At 36.1% G+C, this 21,061-nt stretch overlaps 1 protein-coding gene across 2 annotated transcripts in view; it reads left to right on the forward strand.

Moving 5' to 3' along the window:
* LOC145988916 (uncharacterized) overlaps nt 1-21,061 on the forward strand; it is a 195,484-nt gene that overhangs the window by 23,405 nt on the left and 151,018 nt on the right. For both annotated transcript variants that reach the window (XM_083124213.1, XM_083124214.1), the window contains exons 2-4: nt 7,733-7,920; nt 11,040-11,174; nt 13,948-14,103. In XM_083124213.1, the coding sequence (XP_082980339.1) occupies nt 7,733-7,920; nt 11,040-11,174; nt 13,948-14,103 (479 nt within the window). The remainder of the gene's footprint in view (nt 1-7,732; nt 7,921-11,039; nt 11,175-13,947; nt 14,104-21,061) is intronic.

The raw sequence follows: 21,061 nt of genomic DNA on the forward strand, positions 1-21,061 counted from the left end.
TTCTATCTTTGTCCATTCTGACCACATATCCAAACCATTTTAATTGTCTTTGTGTTAGTTTTTCTGGTATTGGCTTCTGATTTAATTCTTCTCTGATTCTTTCGTTACGCACTCTATCTCTTCTTCTTTTACCAAGTACCCTACAGAAGCATTTCATCTCTACTGTTGTTATGTCTTACTTCTTTTCCTCTTACTGGCCAGTTTTCACATCTGTATAGTAAAATTGGTTCCAGTACTGACTTATACACTTGTAGTTTGGTTTTAATGTCTATTTCCCTTTTTCCCAAAAATGTCCCTGGCTTAGTTGGTAATATACATTGTTAGATTTCCTTACTCTACTCATCACTTCCTCTTTTATTCTTCCGTTCTGGTTTATGATTGTTCCCAGATACGTGTTCCCAGATACTCGTGTCTTTCTGTCTGCTCCAGTTCTATTCCATCACATATTATGTGCATTCTTTCTGTTACCTCTTCCGTTCTTCCTATTTGCATCACTTTGCTCTTATTTGCATTTACTGTCATTCTTTTAGCCTTTAACAATTTTGCCCATTCTGTAACCACCTCCTGTAGCTTGTTCTCTGTATCTGTATTGCTATTAGTATTATGTCATCTGCATATACTAATGCTTGGTAATGTATCGGTCTCATATTCCAATTATCCACTTTTGTTCTTGCGGTTCTTCTTTTGCATATCTTCAGAACTTCATCCATAAATACTATAAAGAGTAGCAGGCTCAAGCTATCTCCCTGTTTCACTCCTTTCTCTATCTTAAATGTGTCTTATCTTTCCATCCACTCTTACTTTTCCTTCTACTATTTTATATGTTGATTTTATTACTAGAATAAGTTTTTGTGGGATTTTTCTTTTCTCTAATATTACCCATATTTCTTCTCTGTGTACAAACTCAAAAGCAGCCTTTAGATCTAAATATGCTAAGTTCATCTTTTTTTCGTTTTTCTAGTTATTTACCATATATTGTTTGGATGGAATATATGTGTTGTTGTATTTGTCTCCCAACGAAAAGCAGCCTGTTCTTCTTCCATATCCTTTTCTATCTCTTTTCTTAGCCTTACTTCCAATATTCTTGAGTACACTTTAAGTGCCATGGTGGATAGACATATTGCACGATAGTTCTCACAGTTGGTTGAGTCTCCTTTCTTATACAGTGGTATAATAATGCTCTTTTCCCATTCTACTGGTAATTTCTCTTTTCTCCAGATCTGATACAGTTTAGTCATTGCCTCCAAGAGTGTGTTTCTTTCTTATTTTATATATTCTGGAGCTGTTTCATCTATTCCTTCTGCCTTTCCATTTCTTTCAGTGCTTCATATACTTTTCCTATTTCAATTTCCTTTAGTAGCTCTCCTATCTCATTCTCATCCTTATCCTGATCTTGTATTCTTCTTCTACTTCTTCCTGTTTTTTGTCTTATTATGCTTTCCAATCCTCCCGTCTGCTGTTCCTATGTCTTCCTTTCCAAATTTACTTTCAAAGTATTCTTTCCATGTTTTCAATGCATTTTCCATTCACGTTTCCAAAATATTTGCTTTGTTTCTTACACTTATAATTCTTCTTCCACCTTTTACACTTCTTACTCTTCTTCCACCATCTGGTTCCTTTCCTTCCTGTATTTAGTCTTTTCTTCCATACCTCTTCTGATGACTTGAGTTTTATATCTTTGATTTTTTGCCACATTTCCTCTATATCTTTATCTTCAAATGTTTCTTGGTTTAGTCGTACTCCTACTTTATTCTGATATTCCTGTTTTTTTCTCTTTTTTCTTTAACTCTTCTGTTTTTATTTTGTTATAGGCCTTTTTATTTTTCTTCTTCACCCTTGTGTAAAACCGTGTTTCAGCTACCAGCAGTCTGTGGCCAGTTCCAAGTTCTGCTCCTCTTATTACTTTTGTCTTTGATATATTGTCTTATTTGTTGTGGGTATATTATATAATCTATGATGCTTTTGGCATTTTTCACCCTCACCCTCAAATGTAGTTTCATATATTGTTATATGTTTGTAGAAGGAGTTCCCTATCAGCATTGCATTCTCTATGCAAAGATCTATGATTCTCTTTCCATTCTCATTTTTAATTCTTTCTCCTCCATACTTTCCTATAGGTCTTGCGCCAGAACTTGAACTCTGGGGAGAAAGTATTTGAGTTGACTGCAGACGCAGTGACAACACTTATAATGAGTTCTCCACCCTTCAAAAGCAGTGTTTGCAACCACACTAATTTCTTGGTATTCTCAATATACATGTATGTTGCCAGAATGCCTGTGAAAACCAAGAGCATTTCTTAGCAAAGCTTTATAAACACTACGTTCTTTTAATTGGAGGACATCTAACCTACTAGAACCATATTTGCTTTGTACGCAATGCAGCGAGCTCCTCTTCCCCCCCATTTCCTTCTCTCTCCTTTTCGTAATGGACGTTAATGGTTTAAAATGTCTGTCCATCCCTCTGACATCATCAATGCATATATATGTCTCTTCTCGATATATATATTTCACTAAGGGCCCCAAATATTTTACTTGCAAACTGTGCTGCGTCGATGGTTGCCATTAGAAGCTTCTCCTTCCTTTTCCACTTGGTGGTAAAGGCCTTACAACGTCTTTGTCACACTGCCACGTTTTGGCACCGTATGATGTTCGTTTATGCATGTTTCGTCTAAATAGTACACGGCTCTTCCAGTGTGAAATTAATTTTTTATCGCAACTTCTTTGATAGGTGTTGGTACAGTATTATCTACAACCACAACATAAGAATCTCTTACAAGCCTTCTAATAACCCCCTTTTTATGGTTTGTGGTGGAGTGGTTTGCACAGTGTGCTTTGATGTCATTGGTCCCGGGTTTGAATCCTGGCCTGGGCATGGGTGTATTTTGTGATTGTCCCTTCATCAATTTCGTCTTATCATCAGTCATCCTAATCTTTGTGATTAGCCAAAAGTGGCAGAAAAGCGAAGTAAAATAAATAAAATCAATCTATGAATTAATAACCCCTTTATCCAAATTGGATTCATTGATTTGGTTCATTTTACTTTGCTTTCCTGCTACTTTTGGCTAATCCCGAAGATGACTATACGATGATATTGATGAAGGGACACACACAGAAACACTACCATATACAGGCCGGAATTCAAACCCGGAGCTCCTCGCATCGTAGCACGCTGTGCTAATCACTCCACCACGGATATCAGCGAGTATTTTGGGAAACGAGGCTTCTCCCACATTTCTTGCCTGGCTTCGCAATGCAGAACCGCCTTTTTCCAAATTATGCAAATCTACATCTAAACTGAACGACCAGTTAATTGTTTACATCTGTAGATGGCAACATTGGAATTTCGCTCCACCAGCTTGCCTTTTTCTTGACAAAACTCACATGGCCTCTTCGGATTTCCACTTTCCCTAGAGCTCAAGTTGTCGCACGAGACCTATAGTGATCCGAATCCACTCAAGTGATCATTTCCCAGTCTTCCGTTTAAGTCACCCATAATTATAACTTTTCTTCCTCCTATATCTGCTCTTTCCACTTTTGATTGTAAATCTGTGTAGAATTCTTCCTTGTCTCTCACATTATCATCTTACGTTGGTGCATATACTTGAATCAGGATAATCTTTTCTTTGAAGTCTTATGTCTAAAGTTATTATTCTTGAATTTACTGGATCCCAGCTGATTACTCTTCTGTCTATTTCTTGTTACTATAATTTCTACTCCCTCTTTTGCGCTGTTTCCAACTGGTACTACTGAATATCTCAATACATCAATATGTTTTCTCCTTCAAGCATTTTTTCCCATTTTCTTTCTTCTATACTTCACTTATTCCAAGTACTTTTATTTTGTATTTTTCCATTTCCTTGATTATTTCTACTTCTTTACCATGTATTGTTTTGATTCTGATTCTCGTTTCCTTATTCTTGCAATGTCGTCTTTGTGAGATCTGTTCGGTGTTTCCGAGGCATTCATTTTTTCTCTGAATCATCATCTATCCCTATGCTACCATCCAGAGCCAGATGGACCAAGGTTTTTTTTTAGAGAGGTGTTACTCCTCTGGGTTTTCCACCTCCGCTGCCGTTGAGATTCCATCATCTTCTGTCTTTGCAGCCGTTAACCAGCTTGAGGTCCCGTGGATGCCACTCCGCATACTTACTAATAGTAAGCCCCTAGGGGTGTAAAAATACTTAATAATTGTATGTTCCTTAAAATGTATTAATTAACCTTATTTTCATGTTATACTGGATATTTACCATAGAATCTGTATAATAATAATAATCATCATCTTTATTAAAGCTGGCATGTTATGGCCTCTTGGACCACTCTTCCACAGGAAAGTGCCAAAGAGAAATTTAAAAAAAATTGCATGAATGATGATACACTACATATGAAATTAATAAAAAATTGAGAATTATATTAGCACAAATACAGTTACATTAATACTAATAGTGATATTTTTATGGTAAAATATTTATGATAATATTAAAGAGGAATAAAATAGGAGAAATAAAAATACATGAACAATGATAATAGATAAAAATTACAGAATTAATAATAAGTTACAAGAATATGAACACAAAAAGAAAGTTACATGTAATACTAATAGTGCCATGATATTATTAAAGAGAAAAATAATAAAAATAAACAAGTGAAGTTAAATATAAATAAAGGATAAAATAAAAACAAGAATGAAAAAGTACTATCAACTGAAGATAATATTTTAAAGTTATTTTGCTTTTTCCTAAAGGGACCGGTTATTTTGTCATGTACTAAATGGTTTTCCCCAACTAGTTATATAAAGGTAAACACATTGTCACTGTTGAGCTTTTCAGTTCAGATGGGGAGAAAAAGATCAAAACACCAGGTTTTTTATTTTGTACGTGGTTTTTATTGGTCTACATGGTTATAACAGACCTTGCGACCCTTTGAAAGCACTTGGACCAAGATGTATTCTGTTCTTTGTCTTTGCTCCATGGGCAGATGTATCACCAATGTCATTTTTGGGATTCATGTGGGTCCACCTCTTCATGTTATTGGTCTTATGATGACTGAATATACAGTTCTTGGCTCAAGTAAGCCATAACAATTGCAATCATTATAACTATTTATGGAAACAAAAGTAAGGAAATACAGCAAGTCACAGTAGAATGTGAAGAGAAGTGGAAACTGTCACACACAAGCACACAAAGAAAGTATTTCACAAATACTGTAATTGGGTCTTTATGGACCTCAGACAGCTGGTACAAGGACATGAATCGTCAAACGTAAAGAACACAACTGGCTTTGGCAACCTCGTAAATCACACTGAGAATACATGAAAGGTAATAAACAACTTCAGCTGTCTGTCAAGATAATTTATGACTAGTGTTGTATGGGGTCTGAAAAGACTCCACCATGGTAGTTAAGGGTTAATATTAACTTACCTTCCACTTCTGGTATTGACAGGTAACCAATATTCCTTTTTATGTTTTGTTCTAACCAGTAGTCTTAGGGCTGCCATTAAGGTAATGTTTCCTGTAGATATAGCACCGTGCCAGGAAGGCACATTTAGGGGATGTAGGGGTAGGGCCCCACACATTCTCGATCTCAGCCATTTTGGAGGTGATGTGATCAACATCATGCTCTGGTGACTGATTCCCAGAGCTGCTTTATGCAGGGACAAGGCCGGAAAAATTCTGACCTAAGATCACCCTGAGAATTGAACCTGGGTCTACTGGGTGGAATTCAGAGGCCCTACCGACTAGACCACCACAGCTAGCTTTTCCTTTTCTTCCAGTCTACTTAGCTTTACTTTCAGCTCAAAAGCTTTTGTATACTGGGGTTAGTGTAGTTTCAGCTTAAAACTTTTGTATACTGGGGTTATCGTAGTTTCAGCTCAAAACTTTTGTATACTGGGGTTACCATATTAATTACTGTCATGGTCCCAGGTTCTGTTTTTTTGTGTTTTGTCTTTTCTCTTAATACTGAAGTCTTCTCTAAATCTATGTTTAGTTTTGAGTCCGAATCTGTTTCAACATCTTCAAGTATCACCATTGTTACTCTTTATTGTCTTCTCTCAGAGTGACTTCGGGAGGGCTATGTGAACCAAGAGATACCTTTAGTTTGCTTGTAAAGGTTGCCCAAAGGCTTGTCTTCATTTTAGGGATAGCATGCTCTCTTGGTAGGTTATTCTTCAATTTCGTGATCCTGAGAATATCTGTCTTGCCCTATGTCTTGCAGCCCTTGTGCATCTCAGCACAGTCTGTAAGCAAATATCCTCTTTTATCTTGGTATATTAAGATAACTGTCCATAATCAGTTTTGCCTACTAATCTTTCCCACAGTAGGTTGTATGCTCGGCCAAAGTCTGCATGACATATTTTCTTTCTGTTGTAGCAGGGTCTGTCTTCTTTTGTGAGAGCTTAATTTTCTAATTTCCTACAATATCTCAATAAGTGGCATAGATCTTGCCATTTCAAGCATCTGGACACTAACATATAATCCTTTATCGCAAAGGCAAGAAATGAGAGATAGAACTTGTTTTTCTTTATATAGATCTGGCGAGACTTCTATCATATGATGTGCTGTCTGTCTGATCGTAGGTCCTGTCTTCAATCAGATCTTGAGTTTTTGATTAAATTCTTCTTTATACATCTTGTCTTCCATGTTTAATGAGTACATTCCTTCTCTTATATAATCTTCAGTTTTATTTATTGGTATGTGGTATGACATAAAATATATGATGAAGAGAGGTTTTTTTCCCCACCTTAATCTCTTTCTTTTTCAGCTCTGAGTGATTTATAAGTTTTTCTATGCCCTGTGCCATTTCAGTGTCTACGGTTAAGACATTTTAAGTTGACCTCATATTTCTGATCCATAGTTATTGGGTGAGGGTTTGATGGTCTCAGTCAGTACTTTTTAAACAGTTTTGGAGTCCTTCTCTTTCCCTGTTGTAAAGTGTGTTCTTCCTTGGATCTGTGCTGCCTTTTGAATCATTCTTGTTCTCTGACGTACATGTCTGCCCATGTTTTGCTCAGTTTGATCATAAGTTAGGGTGTTATAGATGTTGTTTGTATCTGGTCCTTTCTGTGTACTGAAAAGCTTGATTTCTTCTTCATTTAGAACACGGTTAAGGGCCTGGATTAATTCATAGCAAAAGATTGGCATTCCACTTGACTCAAGGAGATCGACTCGTGCATTTGTGCAATCCGCTCTGCTGAAAATTTACCTTTAGCTATCAAAGTAATTAATTCTAATGTAAGGCTTGTAATGGAGGATATTTTGGCATCTACATCGCCTTCACGAATTTGATTTAGTTTGTTTTTGTGTGTATGTGTGCTGTTCATTGAAGGGTCAGTATGGAAATAAATCCCACAAGCAGTTTACCATAACTTAAATGGAGGCTCTACCCCGAGGGTAAATGCTGTAACAACAGCAAAGGGAGGTCCAGCATTCTATTTATAACATGGCTGGTGCCTTTGGAACCAACAGCAATGTGTCCAGTGACTTTTGGCTACATAGTGTATGCATTTTACAATCATCAAAATTGAGCACATACAATAAGAGGAGAAAAAGCTGATGAAATATTTTAATGGTAATGATACATTATTATGCATAACTAGAGCTGATTCTTTAAATTTGTAAGGAAAAATCTTAATGGAATTTTTTGAATTTGTTTTATTGTATCAGACAATACTGCTATGTTACATGCTATGAATTATTAATATTGAGTGACATTAAATATTTATAAATCATTTACAGGAAATGTTCCTCAGAGATTTGCGACCTGCCAAGATGGAACATTTTGTCTCAACAACAATGTCCTTGAAAAAATTCTTCTGGACCACAAGCTGGGAGATATTAAAATTTATGTAGTTTCAATTATTGGGCCTTTGAGAAGTGGAAAATCATTTATACTGAACCTTTTTGTTAAATATCTCCAGAAAGGGGTGAGTTAATCTTCTGTTTGATCATATATGCATGTATTATATATATACACACTTCTACTTTATTTAAGTATAGTAATGTTTGTATTTATTATGTTTATATTCACATGCAAACTATTTGAATGTAAGATAAAAGATTATGATTCAACTGCAAGTTTTTCTCCTAAAGGAACAATGGAGGACCATACAAAGGGGACCCAGAAAATGTATTCATTAGTAGATATTATCTATAGACAATTATCAAAGTGGAATTGAATTATGTTATGAATGTGTAGTATGCTATTCTGTTGAATATATCATTAATTGTCTGAATGATGGGATCATCACATGACTGACAAGACCTTCAAACAAAATGGAGAAAGCATGGTTGTTATTTGAGGAGTATATGACCATATTCACGTTATATAGTAAATTTGAGAATGTCTGAAGTACAGTTGTGAGACCAAACAGTCCCAGTGTGGGTTGGTCATTAGTTCTGCAGAACCATAATTGTGAGATGCTAATTGTGATCACTTGGAGTTCTCGTTGAAATTGTCGTTAATCATGACTTATAGTCAGTCATCCCTTGAAGTCAATATCAATTTAGTATTGAAGCTTTTATACCCAGTAAAGTCAATAAGTTTGTGGACTGGTCATTTAGTGTGACTGTGGTGCACTACAGTAGATAGATTGCACCACAGTATAGTGCCATGTCTTCTTCTATTGTCCCAGCAAGAGGCAGTTGCGTGTATACAGTGCAAGTAGAACTACAGTCTCTGTTGTGAAGGGTAGTAGAATGCAAGTGGCACTACTCGAGAATGTCACAGTTTTGAGCAACAGGCAAATGCCAAGTTCTGCCAAAATTAAGCAAATCTGCTAGCAAAATGTTTCAGATGATGAAGCAAGTGTACTGCAATGATGCCTTTGGCTGCAATGCTGTTTTTAAGTGACACCAATGCTTTGCACAGGGGGAAGGGGAGAGAGTTTGAAGGATGATGAACATACTGGTCGGCCACGAAAGAGCCAAACTGAATAAGATCAAAGAAGTTGCAACGTTGGTGCATGCCAACAGCACCCAAGTGGCAGATGGTCTTGCAGCAGCAGTAGGGATTAGCTATGGTACGTGCCACAAAATTCTGTCTGATGACCTGAACATGTCGCATGTTACCCAGCATGGTGTACCAGGCATCCTGATGCAAGACCAATGTGATAATCGCATGACCATTTGCAGTGACCTGATCAGTAGTGTTGACGATGATGGGACGTTTTTCATTTCATTCGGCCAAGGAGATCATCACTGCCACAAGAGAAGCTGTACAGGAACTTTCTGCCAATATCGTTCAGCAGTGTTTCCAATTATTATACAAACATTGCCAGATGTGCATAGCAGTCAACAGCGACTATTTTGAGGGATAATGTGGATCTGTGTAAGTGTATGCCATGTTGCATGGCTGCCTACACTCGAGGTACTAGTCCACAATTTTATTGACTGTGGTAGTACAATTTTTTGGATGAATTATGCTTGCACTTTATTGGCTACTCTGTATTTTTTACTCAAAAGAAATCGTTTACTTCTACATTTCCCTTCATCTCTTTTTACTATCTAATTTTTGTTTCTGTGTGTATTTAATTTTGACTGTGGTTAGTTCAAGTCAACAGCCTTGAATTGAGGAACAAGGGTCACAATGTTAACAATGCAAGGAAATGACATAGCTATCCCTCAACAAAACATGCTTTGCCACTCCAAGACTTGCTATTTCCAAAGGTGCCAACTGTTCCATCATGAAGTGCACATGTGGAAAATCTACTTGCCTAGATCAGGCAAGGAGACTGATTGCAGGGAGAAGCATTGGTGAAGTATGGAAGGAAATTACAAATGAAGTGGCATGGTAATATTTGATGTTTTGAAGGAGTGTAGTTACAACAAAAAACAATTTTATGGCTGAGCATGTTAACTAATTGGCTTTTGGACTAAACACCCAAGTTAGAGTCCTGCCCTGGGCATAGGTCTTAATTATCAGTGTTCCTCTATCAATTTCATCTAATAATCACTCATTCCAATTAACTAAAAATGGGTGAAAAGCAATACTAAATGCCAGAAACACAAATACATTACAATGTTATTGCATTGCAGATTTATTTGTATGCACACATTGCAGCAGAATGATTGATTTGCACTTATTTATCATAGAGTGAGTAGAATATTTATTGTTATGTAGAACAACAAAAATGCTCGTATTCGAAGGTTAGTTTGTATCACTGTATTGATAGATACTATACAGTGTGTCTGGCTTAAAAGTATAATAAAAGGAAAATTAATAACTTTTAAGTTTATTAAGACATTTCTCTAGTTTTCTTCTATCTATAGAGTGACTAAAAAAGTTTTTTTTTTACATACCTAATACATCTCGATATGTGCACTGTTAGTTGCACAACAGATGTCCAGGCTATATTAAAGCTTTCCTGCATGTATTGTGAAGCATTACTGGCATCACATTCAGATGCGATGTCGTAGATCAGGAAGATTACAAACTCATGTTTGGTACACAGGAGACTACTATGGACATTACTACACTTGATTTTTTTCTGTGCAGTTTTGTAAAGTCTCAAGTGTATCAAACACGAGATCATGACCTTCCTGATCTACGATGCAAGCCAGAATGTGATGCCTGTAATGCTGTACAACACCTGCGCAGAGCTTGAATATAGGTTGGACATGTTGCGTGCGACTAATATTGCACATATTGAGATGCATTAGATATGTAAAGTAACTTTTTGAGTTGCTCTATAGGTAGAAGAAAAGTGTATGGAAATATCTTAAGAAACTTAAAAGTTATTTCATTTTTCTTTTATTATACTTTTAAGCTGGACACACTGTATATTTTTTGCATATATTATGTTCACATTGACATAATCATGGTTCAGTTGAAACTATTGTACTTTATGTGGAAGTAACTACTGTAGTACCCGATTTGAACATGCAGTGACCCAGCTTCTGTAGGTGTGAATTGGACAGTTATCCGCATCATCTTAAATAGCTCGTTTTTAATATTTCCCCCCATTTTTATTATCACAATATCCTCATGTATTTTATTGTGTGACACACATTTCTACTTTCTGTTGATGCTTTATTTCCATTTCAGGCCACAAACAATGGGTTTGGAGACAGAAACGAGTCTCTGTCTGGTTTTGAATGGAAATCAGGATCAGTTGGAGTAACAAAGGGAATGTGGATGTGGCCAGAGGTTTTCCTCCTAGACACTGGCTCTGGAGAAAAGGTATTTTAATTCATGGTAAACTTACAGGTGGCACAATTAACCTGTTTTCCTACAAATTTTCACCACTCATACTTCCTCTAGACTCAAGATACTTTCTGTATCTGATACATCAAGTTAAATAAGTATTTTTTTTGCTACATTCTAGGTGTATGCTATTTAAGGATCTTTGTGTTTCATGTATACTGCAGCCCTCTGCTGAAATTCTATATTACCTAAAATGCCTAAGTGAACCGTAAATTCCTATAAATGCCTAAAAGCCCTGTTTGTACTTGAAAAACTCCTCTTATACCTTTTGTGCATCTTTAAAAATAACTTTTATTAAGAACAATCCTTAATTTCCACCACGAAGGTTTGAGACCCTTGCACCAATCCGAGCAGCAAACAAAGCAGTGCAATAGCAAGGGGTGTTGGCATCTCCTCTGTGCAAATTTCTGCCATCTTTCAGCCTGCATTACGAAATTGCAAAAATTTGTAGTTACACTGACTGGACGAGGTTTTCTCTGTTATTGAGTGATGTACTTTTGAGGCGATTAAAGGGCCTGTAGGTGTAGCATACCAAACAAAGATGCAAGCCATTTTACTGTGTAATCCTAGCTACAAATTCATTCAGTTGAAAGTACTGCCAGTGTTATTCCTGGCCTCCAACACTGTAAGAGCATGGGAAGATTCCAACCTATTTTTCCATGAAAGAGGAGGGTGCATGCTAGAAACTACAACTGCACTAGTACAGTCTTATTTCCTTCTTTTGTAATGAATAGCAGTGATGGAATAAAATGAGTTTTTTTTTAAAAAGAAGACCATACACCCAACACACAGACATAAAATATAATTTTAGTAGTGTTAGTTGGCTCTCAAATAAGTAAGTAGTAGTTTACATATATTCATTTGCATATGCAATATGCGTTTACCCAAAAATGTTTAAATTAGGCATTTGCATATGTAATACGCAGAATGCATAACTATCTGGGTCCTAATAATAGTAATCTTACAGCACACTAGAACTATTGTCAGCCTCACCATTTTTAAAAGTATTTTTCTATTTAAAAATCCTAACAGTTCTTGTTGCAGATTTCTTTCCCAAATGTGCGAAAAAATAATGTTTGTACTGTCTTTACAAAAGACAATATAAAATTACATGACACTGTGTGTTTGGTGGAAGACATAAAAAGATACAAACATGTGACTTGGGTATAGTACGAGGGTTATTTTTTAAGTAAGGTCTGTTTTGCAATAAAAACGAAGCAAGTAAATGTTTTTTTTTTAAAAAAAATTATTTTCTGAATTTATATACACTTCTCTATTTTTGTACATATTTTCCTTGCCGGTTTAAACATTAATCGTAACGAACTATGAGTTTTTGGATACCCTCCTCATAGAACACTCTTGCTTGTGATGATAGCCAGTTACTTATGGTCGTTTTCACTTCTTCATCAGTGTCTAAACGCTTGCCGCCCAGGAAGGTCTTCAGATGGCGGAAGAGGTGCTAGTTGCTAGGTTCAAGGTCTGGACTGTATGGTGGATGGTCAAATACCTCCCAGCCAAAAGATTCGATCAGATCTTGAATTTGAGTCACAGTATGTGCCTTGCATTGTCATGAATCAGTGTGACACCGGCTGACAGCATTCCATCCTGTTTGTTTTGGCTGGGAGGTATTTAATCATCTGCCATACTGTCCAGACCTTGCACCTACCACATCTTCTGCCATCTGACGACCTTCCTGGGAGGCAAGTGTTTAGACATTGATGAAGAAGTGAAAACGACCATGGGTAACTAGCAATCATCACAGGCGTCAGAGTTCTATGAGGGGGTATACAAAAACTCGTAGTTCGTTACGATAAATGTTTAAACCGGCAAGGAAATTATGTAGAAAAATAGAGAAGTGTATGTAAATTCAGAAAATAAATGGGGTTTTTGAAAAACATTTACTTACAGGGTAAGTCAAAAAGAATGAAACAACTTTACACAGCTATTATGGTGTAACTATTTATGATAGAAAATCAAACAAGGCATCAATATAAAGAAATACTCTGGAAGTTTTATTGCCACTTGGCATGCTTATGCAGTTTGTCACTGCTCCGCCAGGATCGCCAGTGTAGCAAAATGGCAAGTTACCAGCAGTGTGTTGAAATTGAGAGAACTAATTTGATCACAATGGTGCAAAGACATTTCAGCACGCATTTTGGTGGTAATGTGTATGTTGCACAATCTGCGAGAGTTACAATTGTGAATTGTTAGTGCTTTCAAAATTGTAGATGACGATATCCAGTTTTGGGTATGGCAAGAGCTTGATTTAATTATCATTTGGACATTTGCTGCACGAAATGTGGTTCTCATACTGAATTTTTGTAATGTGAGTCACGTGAATAAAACTTCCAGAGTTTTCCTTTATATTGATGTCTTGTTTGATTTTCTATCATAAATAGTTACGTCGTAATAACTGTGTAAAGTTGTTTTATTCTTTTTGACTTACCCTGTACTTTGTATTTATTGCAAAACAGACCTTAATTAAAAAATAACCCTCATATATGCATATTGACTTACGAAAATTCTTGTAAGAGTATTGTGTCTTGTTTTGATGTGAATATTGATATAGATACAAGTGTGGATAACATCTTTTAAAAGCCCGGATGCAGTATTGAATTTAACAAAATCAATTTCCAGAACAATGCATTGATGTGTCAATGTAGTGTTAGAAAGGTTTATCACATCTTTGAAGTATGACAGAGTTTAGACAAACAGGGCATTGTACTAATTTTCTATTTCCTTTTGACAGGTGGGCGTTGTGCTTGTAGACACCCAAGGAGCCTTTGATAAGAACTGTTCTAAGGCTGAAGATGCTTTACTCTTCTCCGTAACGGCCCTCACTAGCTCTGTTCTCATCTATAATTTACACAGGAGCATAGATGAAGAGAAGTTAGAGCACATCCTGGTGAGAACAATAACTTCAAAGTTCTTTTAATATGAACATTTTGTATGCATTTTATAATTGTAAGGCTATTTTAAGTTGTTGGCATATTCTTATCAAATGTGCCGATTTTACTTTCCTGAGACAAATTTTAACCTTACCAAAATTTTATTGTCCATGTTGGGAGATGATGACAGTGTTTTAACATATGTTTTTAGCTTTTTGAGAAGAGTAGGCCTCTTCTGCTCTCTGAGAAAGTTTTCTAGTGTATCCATACCTTTTTAATGTGTTGTGTGTGTTCTGTGCAGGTTCCTTTACAACCTTACCTTTCTCAAGGGGCTCTTTACACCCCTTTTTAACTCTGAGGTAAGGTTTTAGATAATAGACTTTTCCTCTTATACGAGGGGAGGGTGATAAGTATTGAGCCTTACCCAGAAAAAAATAAGCTAAGAGGCTGAAATTTGCAGCTTGTTACCACGAGAAAACAGTCTGTATTTAAATAAAATTCTGTGCACTCTTTTCCCAGTCACGCGAACGTTCAAATGTCCAGAACACAGGTCACTGTTAACTGTCCACTAGGCAAACAACATCTACAAAAACAGTCCACGAATATCTAACTGCAACTTGCTGCCGAAAGCACTATCAAATTCACGAATTCTCCATACCCAGAGATTTCGGCGCCAACTGCTGCATATAAACTTCTGCAGCCAACGTGCGAAGCAACGTGGCCTTTCACTCAAAAGGCTCTACAAACACTGCTCGAAAAACTTCAGCACATTTTTATTTGTCCCTTTATACAATGCATATTAAGGATAGTTCATTTTGCCCGAGGGGTGTTAATCTCTCTATCCTCCTTCTTCTCAGAAGAAATAATCAGTCCTCAAAATAATAGGTTATAACGCATGTTTGTGATTGCCTCTTCATCCATTACCACCATCCATCCTTATCTTCGTGATTAGCCAAAAGTGGCAGAAAAGTGAAGTAAAATAACCCAATCAATAAATCATTGAAACATTCTTAGCTTTGTTATACTACAAAAATCCAAGCTGGGACCCCTTGAGACTCCTGGTAGACTGTAATTATAAATCCACGTTATCATCAAGAAAGTCAACATCTATTTCTTCTGTTGGAAAAGCGAGGAAAACTCTCACCTCTGAATTTGTATCCATCTGAATGTGTAAGGAAATATCAGTGGGCCGAACAGTGGGGAAAAAAATTCTTAGAAGAGACATTTGTGATGAAATTGTGTTTTTTTGTATTTTATTATATTATTTAATTTTTGTTAATAATAAGTCATGAACACTTATAGGTTGTAGTGACCTCATTGACTTTTTAATGTGTCCATCACAACCCAGGAGTGTCCATGACTTTACATGTATCCAGTGGTGGCTCATGCTACTTATTGTTAGGAGGGCTGCATTAAAAAAAAACCAAAAAAACAACCTTACCTTAACTATTTGAAGATGAACTCCATGTGGCGGTCTTTCATTGTGGCAAACTTGTCAATCACTCTTCTATTGAACTCTGGGATATTTTCAATCATTTCCTTTTCTATGGACAACATAGCCAGTGCAGTTAGTCTGTCTTCTTCCATGGTGTTTCTGAGGAATGTTTTAACCCTTTTGAGTGTCGAGAAGCAGTGTTCAGATTCACTTGTTGTTAAAGGGAGAGTGATAGCAATTTTCAAAAGTTTTACACTTCAGAAAAAGCAGAAAAACAAGATTATGAAATGTAAGGTATTGCAACAATTTTACTGTGCCGCCAATATTTCTAAATTCTTCTCTTGAATATGTGACTGAAAGTTCTGTATGTAGTTTGTCCTTATCAAATACAGGACACAGTTTGACACAATCAATAAACACATTTTCTGGGAAGTTTACACTAAATTTATCAAACCGATTCTTGTAGCAGCGAAGATATACAATGATGTTCTGTAAACTGGAAACACATATTCATTTGAGACAGAGGCTCCTCTTGTCTGTGTATGTGAAACAACTTTCCTCTTATGTGGATTTTCTGCTTCGCATTTTATCTGGCAGCCCTCTCCATGATCAGATTTAACTGATGTGCAAAGCAATGCACAAAATAGGCATTAGGGTACACATCTCTCACTCAACTTGTACTCCATTCATAGCCCTGCTCTTTACAGCTGCATCATCAACACTTTGGCCTATAAGTTTATGCTTATCTTTTAAAATCTTCTCAAGTTCAGAAATAATACATTCTGCAATGGAATTAGAATTTTGGCCATTTGGATTAAACTATCCCCAGAATCTCTCAACAGGATACCCTTGTGCGTTACAATACCGTAAGACAATAACAAGCTGGAACATATTGGCAACGTCTGTAGTTTCATCAGCCACTACAGATATATAATCTGTTGCTTGAATTTCTTCTAGAATATTTTCTCTACTGACTTCAAGCATACACTGGAGCAACTCATTTTGACCTGTCTTCGAAGTCCCTTTAAAAAACGAGTCACTCTTAAGGTGAGATTTCAGTAAAGAATCAATTTCGGCTACTGTGCATTTTAGTAATCCCATGAATACCCCTTGATTCTCGGACCCTTCACGTTCTTCGTGTCCTCTTAGAGCCAGCTCATGAAAACCCACAAAATTTCGCACACTTTGAAAGAGTATCTCTATTTTTTTTTTGCACTTGATTATTGTGATGATCAACAGATTCCTTATAGGCTTGGCTTAAACATGTCTTCACATTTACTGAACCAAGCGTAGCAAAATTAACCATGTTGTTAACGTGGTTTCGAGGTATTTCATGTTTGTGACATTTCTCATAAAATCGTTTTAAGTCTGACACACCTTTTTCAACCCAGCAATGTTTGCTGCACCAACCAAATTAAATACAAGGGAAGCAGAAAAATGAATTACTTACTTCACAGCCACATATCCACTCATATTTCTTGTACAGTTCAAGATTGAAACACCTAGTGTATTGTTTCTGGCATCTTGTTGCACTTTGCGTTATATTCAACAATGGAGTTGGTCTTCCATATATTTTTATGTCGTATTTCTCTTGCAGCATTAAAGAGCTAAAACAAACAGACTTTAAATACTGTACTGAATTATTCATTTTTACTTGTACGATTTACCATTCAGAACATCAGATTATATAACTTACTGCCAGAAAACAAATAACTCTTTGAATCGATTCGAAAACTTAAACTATCATGTACTTATTGACAAGTGAAACAGACGCGTTACATTGCCGGCCACTGTTTCTCTTGGTAATTGCATGTTTATGCATGGTGTCGCATAACATAGTGTGAGAGCTTTCGATTTGTATCACTTGGTAGTAGCACCATACATTAGACTGCAGCATTGGACTGCAGTGAATGCAGTCTGCTTTTTAGCATTGACAAGGGCCTAGCAGGGAGAGAAGTGGAAGCAGTGCTTATGTTAGAGTTAACATGGAGATGTACTGGCAGTCCCCGAGGGGGAAGCAGCTTCATATACCAATTTGCAGCTTGTCGCGTGGCAAGTGATTTTGAAAGCTCCACACAGTGCAACGGGATGCAGTAAGATAGCGAAAGTATAAATATTTAATTTTTGCACTAATGGCAACAAAATATAATTTGTTTGGGTTGGGGGGCAGGGTGCAGCCCCCCTTCATCGGCTGCCACTGCATGTATCTCTTCGCCATTAGACAGAGGGTATAAGGGAAATTTGGATAGCCTTGAACAGTTTAAAGTGGCATCCGAACCACTATGTGCCTCCACCAGGTATTGAACCTGGGACCTTGATTACAAAGGTCCATTACCACTGCATCATCAGGGAGGTGTCAAGAATTTTCATGCGCTACATGAAAATTATTGACAAAAGTATATTTAAAATATCCTCAAACAAGTAGTTGTAATGTATACTTTATTAGAATAATGAAATTAAAATGAATTTTAGAGAAATGGCATATTGTGCCAGAGACCCAGGTTTGAGTCCTAGACGAGCCTGCATTTTTTCCTGAAAATTCTATATCTCCCATGTGTGCCAGATCATAAGAAATAATAATATATAATTGAAATTAAGAACACTCTTTTACATATATTGCACAAAAATGTCAGTTTACAGTTTATATATTATGAATATTCTTAACATACACCAAAGTAACTTAACCATCAACTACAAAGGTCACATGCATAATACTTACCTCTTGCTTCACATGTGTGCAGGTTTGACATGCGAAGACTTTGTATGACTGACAGTTCAGAATTTAACTTCTGCACATTGTTTTTTACATTTACTTTCACATCACCAAATCCATTACTTATCACCTTTTGATTATTTACAATGGTAATTTCAGATGACAGAATTTGAATAATTAATAAACCAATCTTTACGTTTACTCATATGTAAAGTACACCCTGAATCTAGTAACCAGTCATCACCGCTAAACAGTTTACTGGCAAAAGCACTGTGGGTAGTCAATAACAAGGAATCATTGTCCTCGCTTCGTAACTGTATCAGGTTTCCTGATCCGCTTCTTAGACTTCTGTAGTTGAGGATATCTTGGCTTTATATGGCCTTCCTTCTTGCAATGGTGAATATGTAGAATCCCTGGAAACACTTTCACTTCGTTGAAAATTGCCCTGCATGAACAACTCTCCACCAAGTGAGCATACTAGTCAATAACAAGGAATTATTGTCCTCGCTTCGTAACTGTATCAGGTTTCCTGATCCGCTTCTTAGACTTCTGTAGTTGAGGATATCTTGGCTTTATATGGCCTTCCTTCTTGCAATGGTGAATATGTAGAATCCCTGGAAACACTTTCACTTCATTGAAAATTGCCCTGCATGAACAACTCTCCACCAAGTGAGCATACTATACTTTTCCCTTGTGGTAACAATTAGTGTTTCTTTCTTGAACAGAAGCACCTGACTAGTCAATCTGTAATTTCTTGTGTACTCTTTTGTTCATATGCTACTTTTTCTTGACATAGTCATGGGTTTGTTTTGATTCAAGGTTCTTTTTGTATGGCATGAAGTCAAAATTTTGCTGTTTCACAATGATGGCAGCTTCAAGCATGCTTCAGAAATCAGTGACAGTTTTCTATACAACAGTCTTCTCGCTGATGGTTGAGGAGTTGAGAGTGGAGGCTTGCTTCCCTACAAATAGCGAGGAATCATCATTTCTTGATTCATCGACATTAGACTTAGGACCCATGGCTGTGGCTCGTTATAGATATCAAAACACTCTTACATGCTGGTTACAGTTCCAGGTAGAAAATCATTGTCTGTGATGGTTACAGTTCCAGGTAGAAAATCATTGTCTGTGAATATAGTGTGTGAATATAGTGGAGTCTGTCTTGAAGGGAACTTCTAACGACACCAAATCATGTGGCAGTCATCTCACATGAACATGTCCTGAAATAACACATTTAATAGCTGATTATATCATCTCTCCAAGTACCGCATATTCTTTTCATGTTTGAACATGGGCATATTTTGGAATAGCCACTCCTCCAGAGTCCAAGAAATGTAAATATTTCGGAACTTGTTTGCTTATTGTAGGACAATTGAGTTCCATTCAATGCTACTCTCCATCAGGTGTCTGGGGCTATACAACACAGCAATATGCACCCTGTTATCCACTTGCATTTTAGTAACTCCATTAAATTTCTCATACGATATATTCAGATACACATCTACCTAATAATATAAAACATTTGTAACCTACCTGATGAAACAGTTGAAAATTACCTCTGCAATGATTGATTTGGTTCATTTTACTTTGCTTTGTTCCCACTTTTGGTTAATCACAAAGATTAGGATGAGTGATGAGGTGATGAAATTGATGAAGGGACACTCTCATAGAACACCCATGCCCAGGCCAGGATTCAAACCCAGAGCTCTTGTCACTTTCTTTTATTGTATTCACACTAGCTCTAACTACCAATCTGGGACAAGCATTCATCCTGTGCAACCCGACTTTTCCTTACACCTAAATTCTCCAATGAATATGTGTTTTATTTCTGATGTGTCAAATTTTTACTGATAATTTATGGATACTTTTTCTTTTAACTTTTTGAAATTCCTAATTACAAGGTTGATTGATGTAAATCAGTGATTTAAGAAAAAAACACTCATTTAAATCACTTTAAAGAAATAATTTATAGAATAATATAGGCTACGTAAGGATTTTGTAGATATAAGAATCACTTTTAGTGAAAGTACATTAATCTCGTAATCATTTAATGGTGCTTATGGAAACAAAATATATGTACTATTGGGGTGAAGGTACATGAAAAGAACTGTGATATGTAAACTGTAAACACACTTAAATTTATCTTCATTTAAAATTTAATAATTTTTATAGCAAAAATAACAAATTTTTTTTGTAGAATATTGCATAAAATACTAATCATGTTAAACTGTAAATAGTGTCATTATCATTGAACTGTAAGTAAACATGGCAGCTGATATTTTGCAAACTATCATTTAAAAAATTGCCAAAATTCACCTCCAAAGACTTTGAAAAATACAGAATGTTTTATTTTCACTAGAAGAAAAGTTACTGAAATTATTATAGTTTCATTAACACACTCAACAAAAATTTCCATAGTAGGTTCATATATACAGTATCAGAAACAGAAAAATGTGTATTTACATATAATTTTTTATTTGCTTTAATCAAACTGTTCAAATATTTCACAGGGCCGTTTACCAGAAAAAAAAATTCTATAAGAAACATATCTATATGTATGGTGCCAGCAAAACATAAAAGCAATTTTAAATGTTTTCTTTTATGAAAATAAAAAAAATTGATTTAGAAAAATCATCAAAAATATTTTTTTTGAATAAAAATCATGATTTTATTAACACTAATTTCTAAACCTGAACGTTCATTCCCATAGCAACATGAACAACATAGCAACATTTGTCCATGTTCCAGTGAATATGAATTCACTCTTGACCATGTTTACCAGTTTCCTGCAGGTCCATCTTGATATTGTCAGTCCATCCTCGTCTTA

Source organism: Lepisma saccharinum, chromosome 6 (assembly GCF_977018435.1).
Source record: "Lepisma saccharinum chromosome 6, izLepSacc3.1, whole genome shotgun sequence".
NCBI lineage: Eukaryota > Metazoa > Arthropoda > Insecta > Zygentoma > Lepismatidae > Lepisma > Lepisma saccharinum.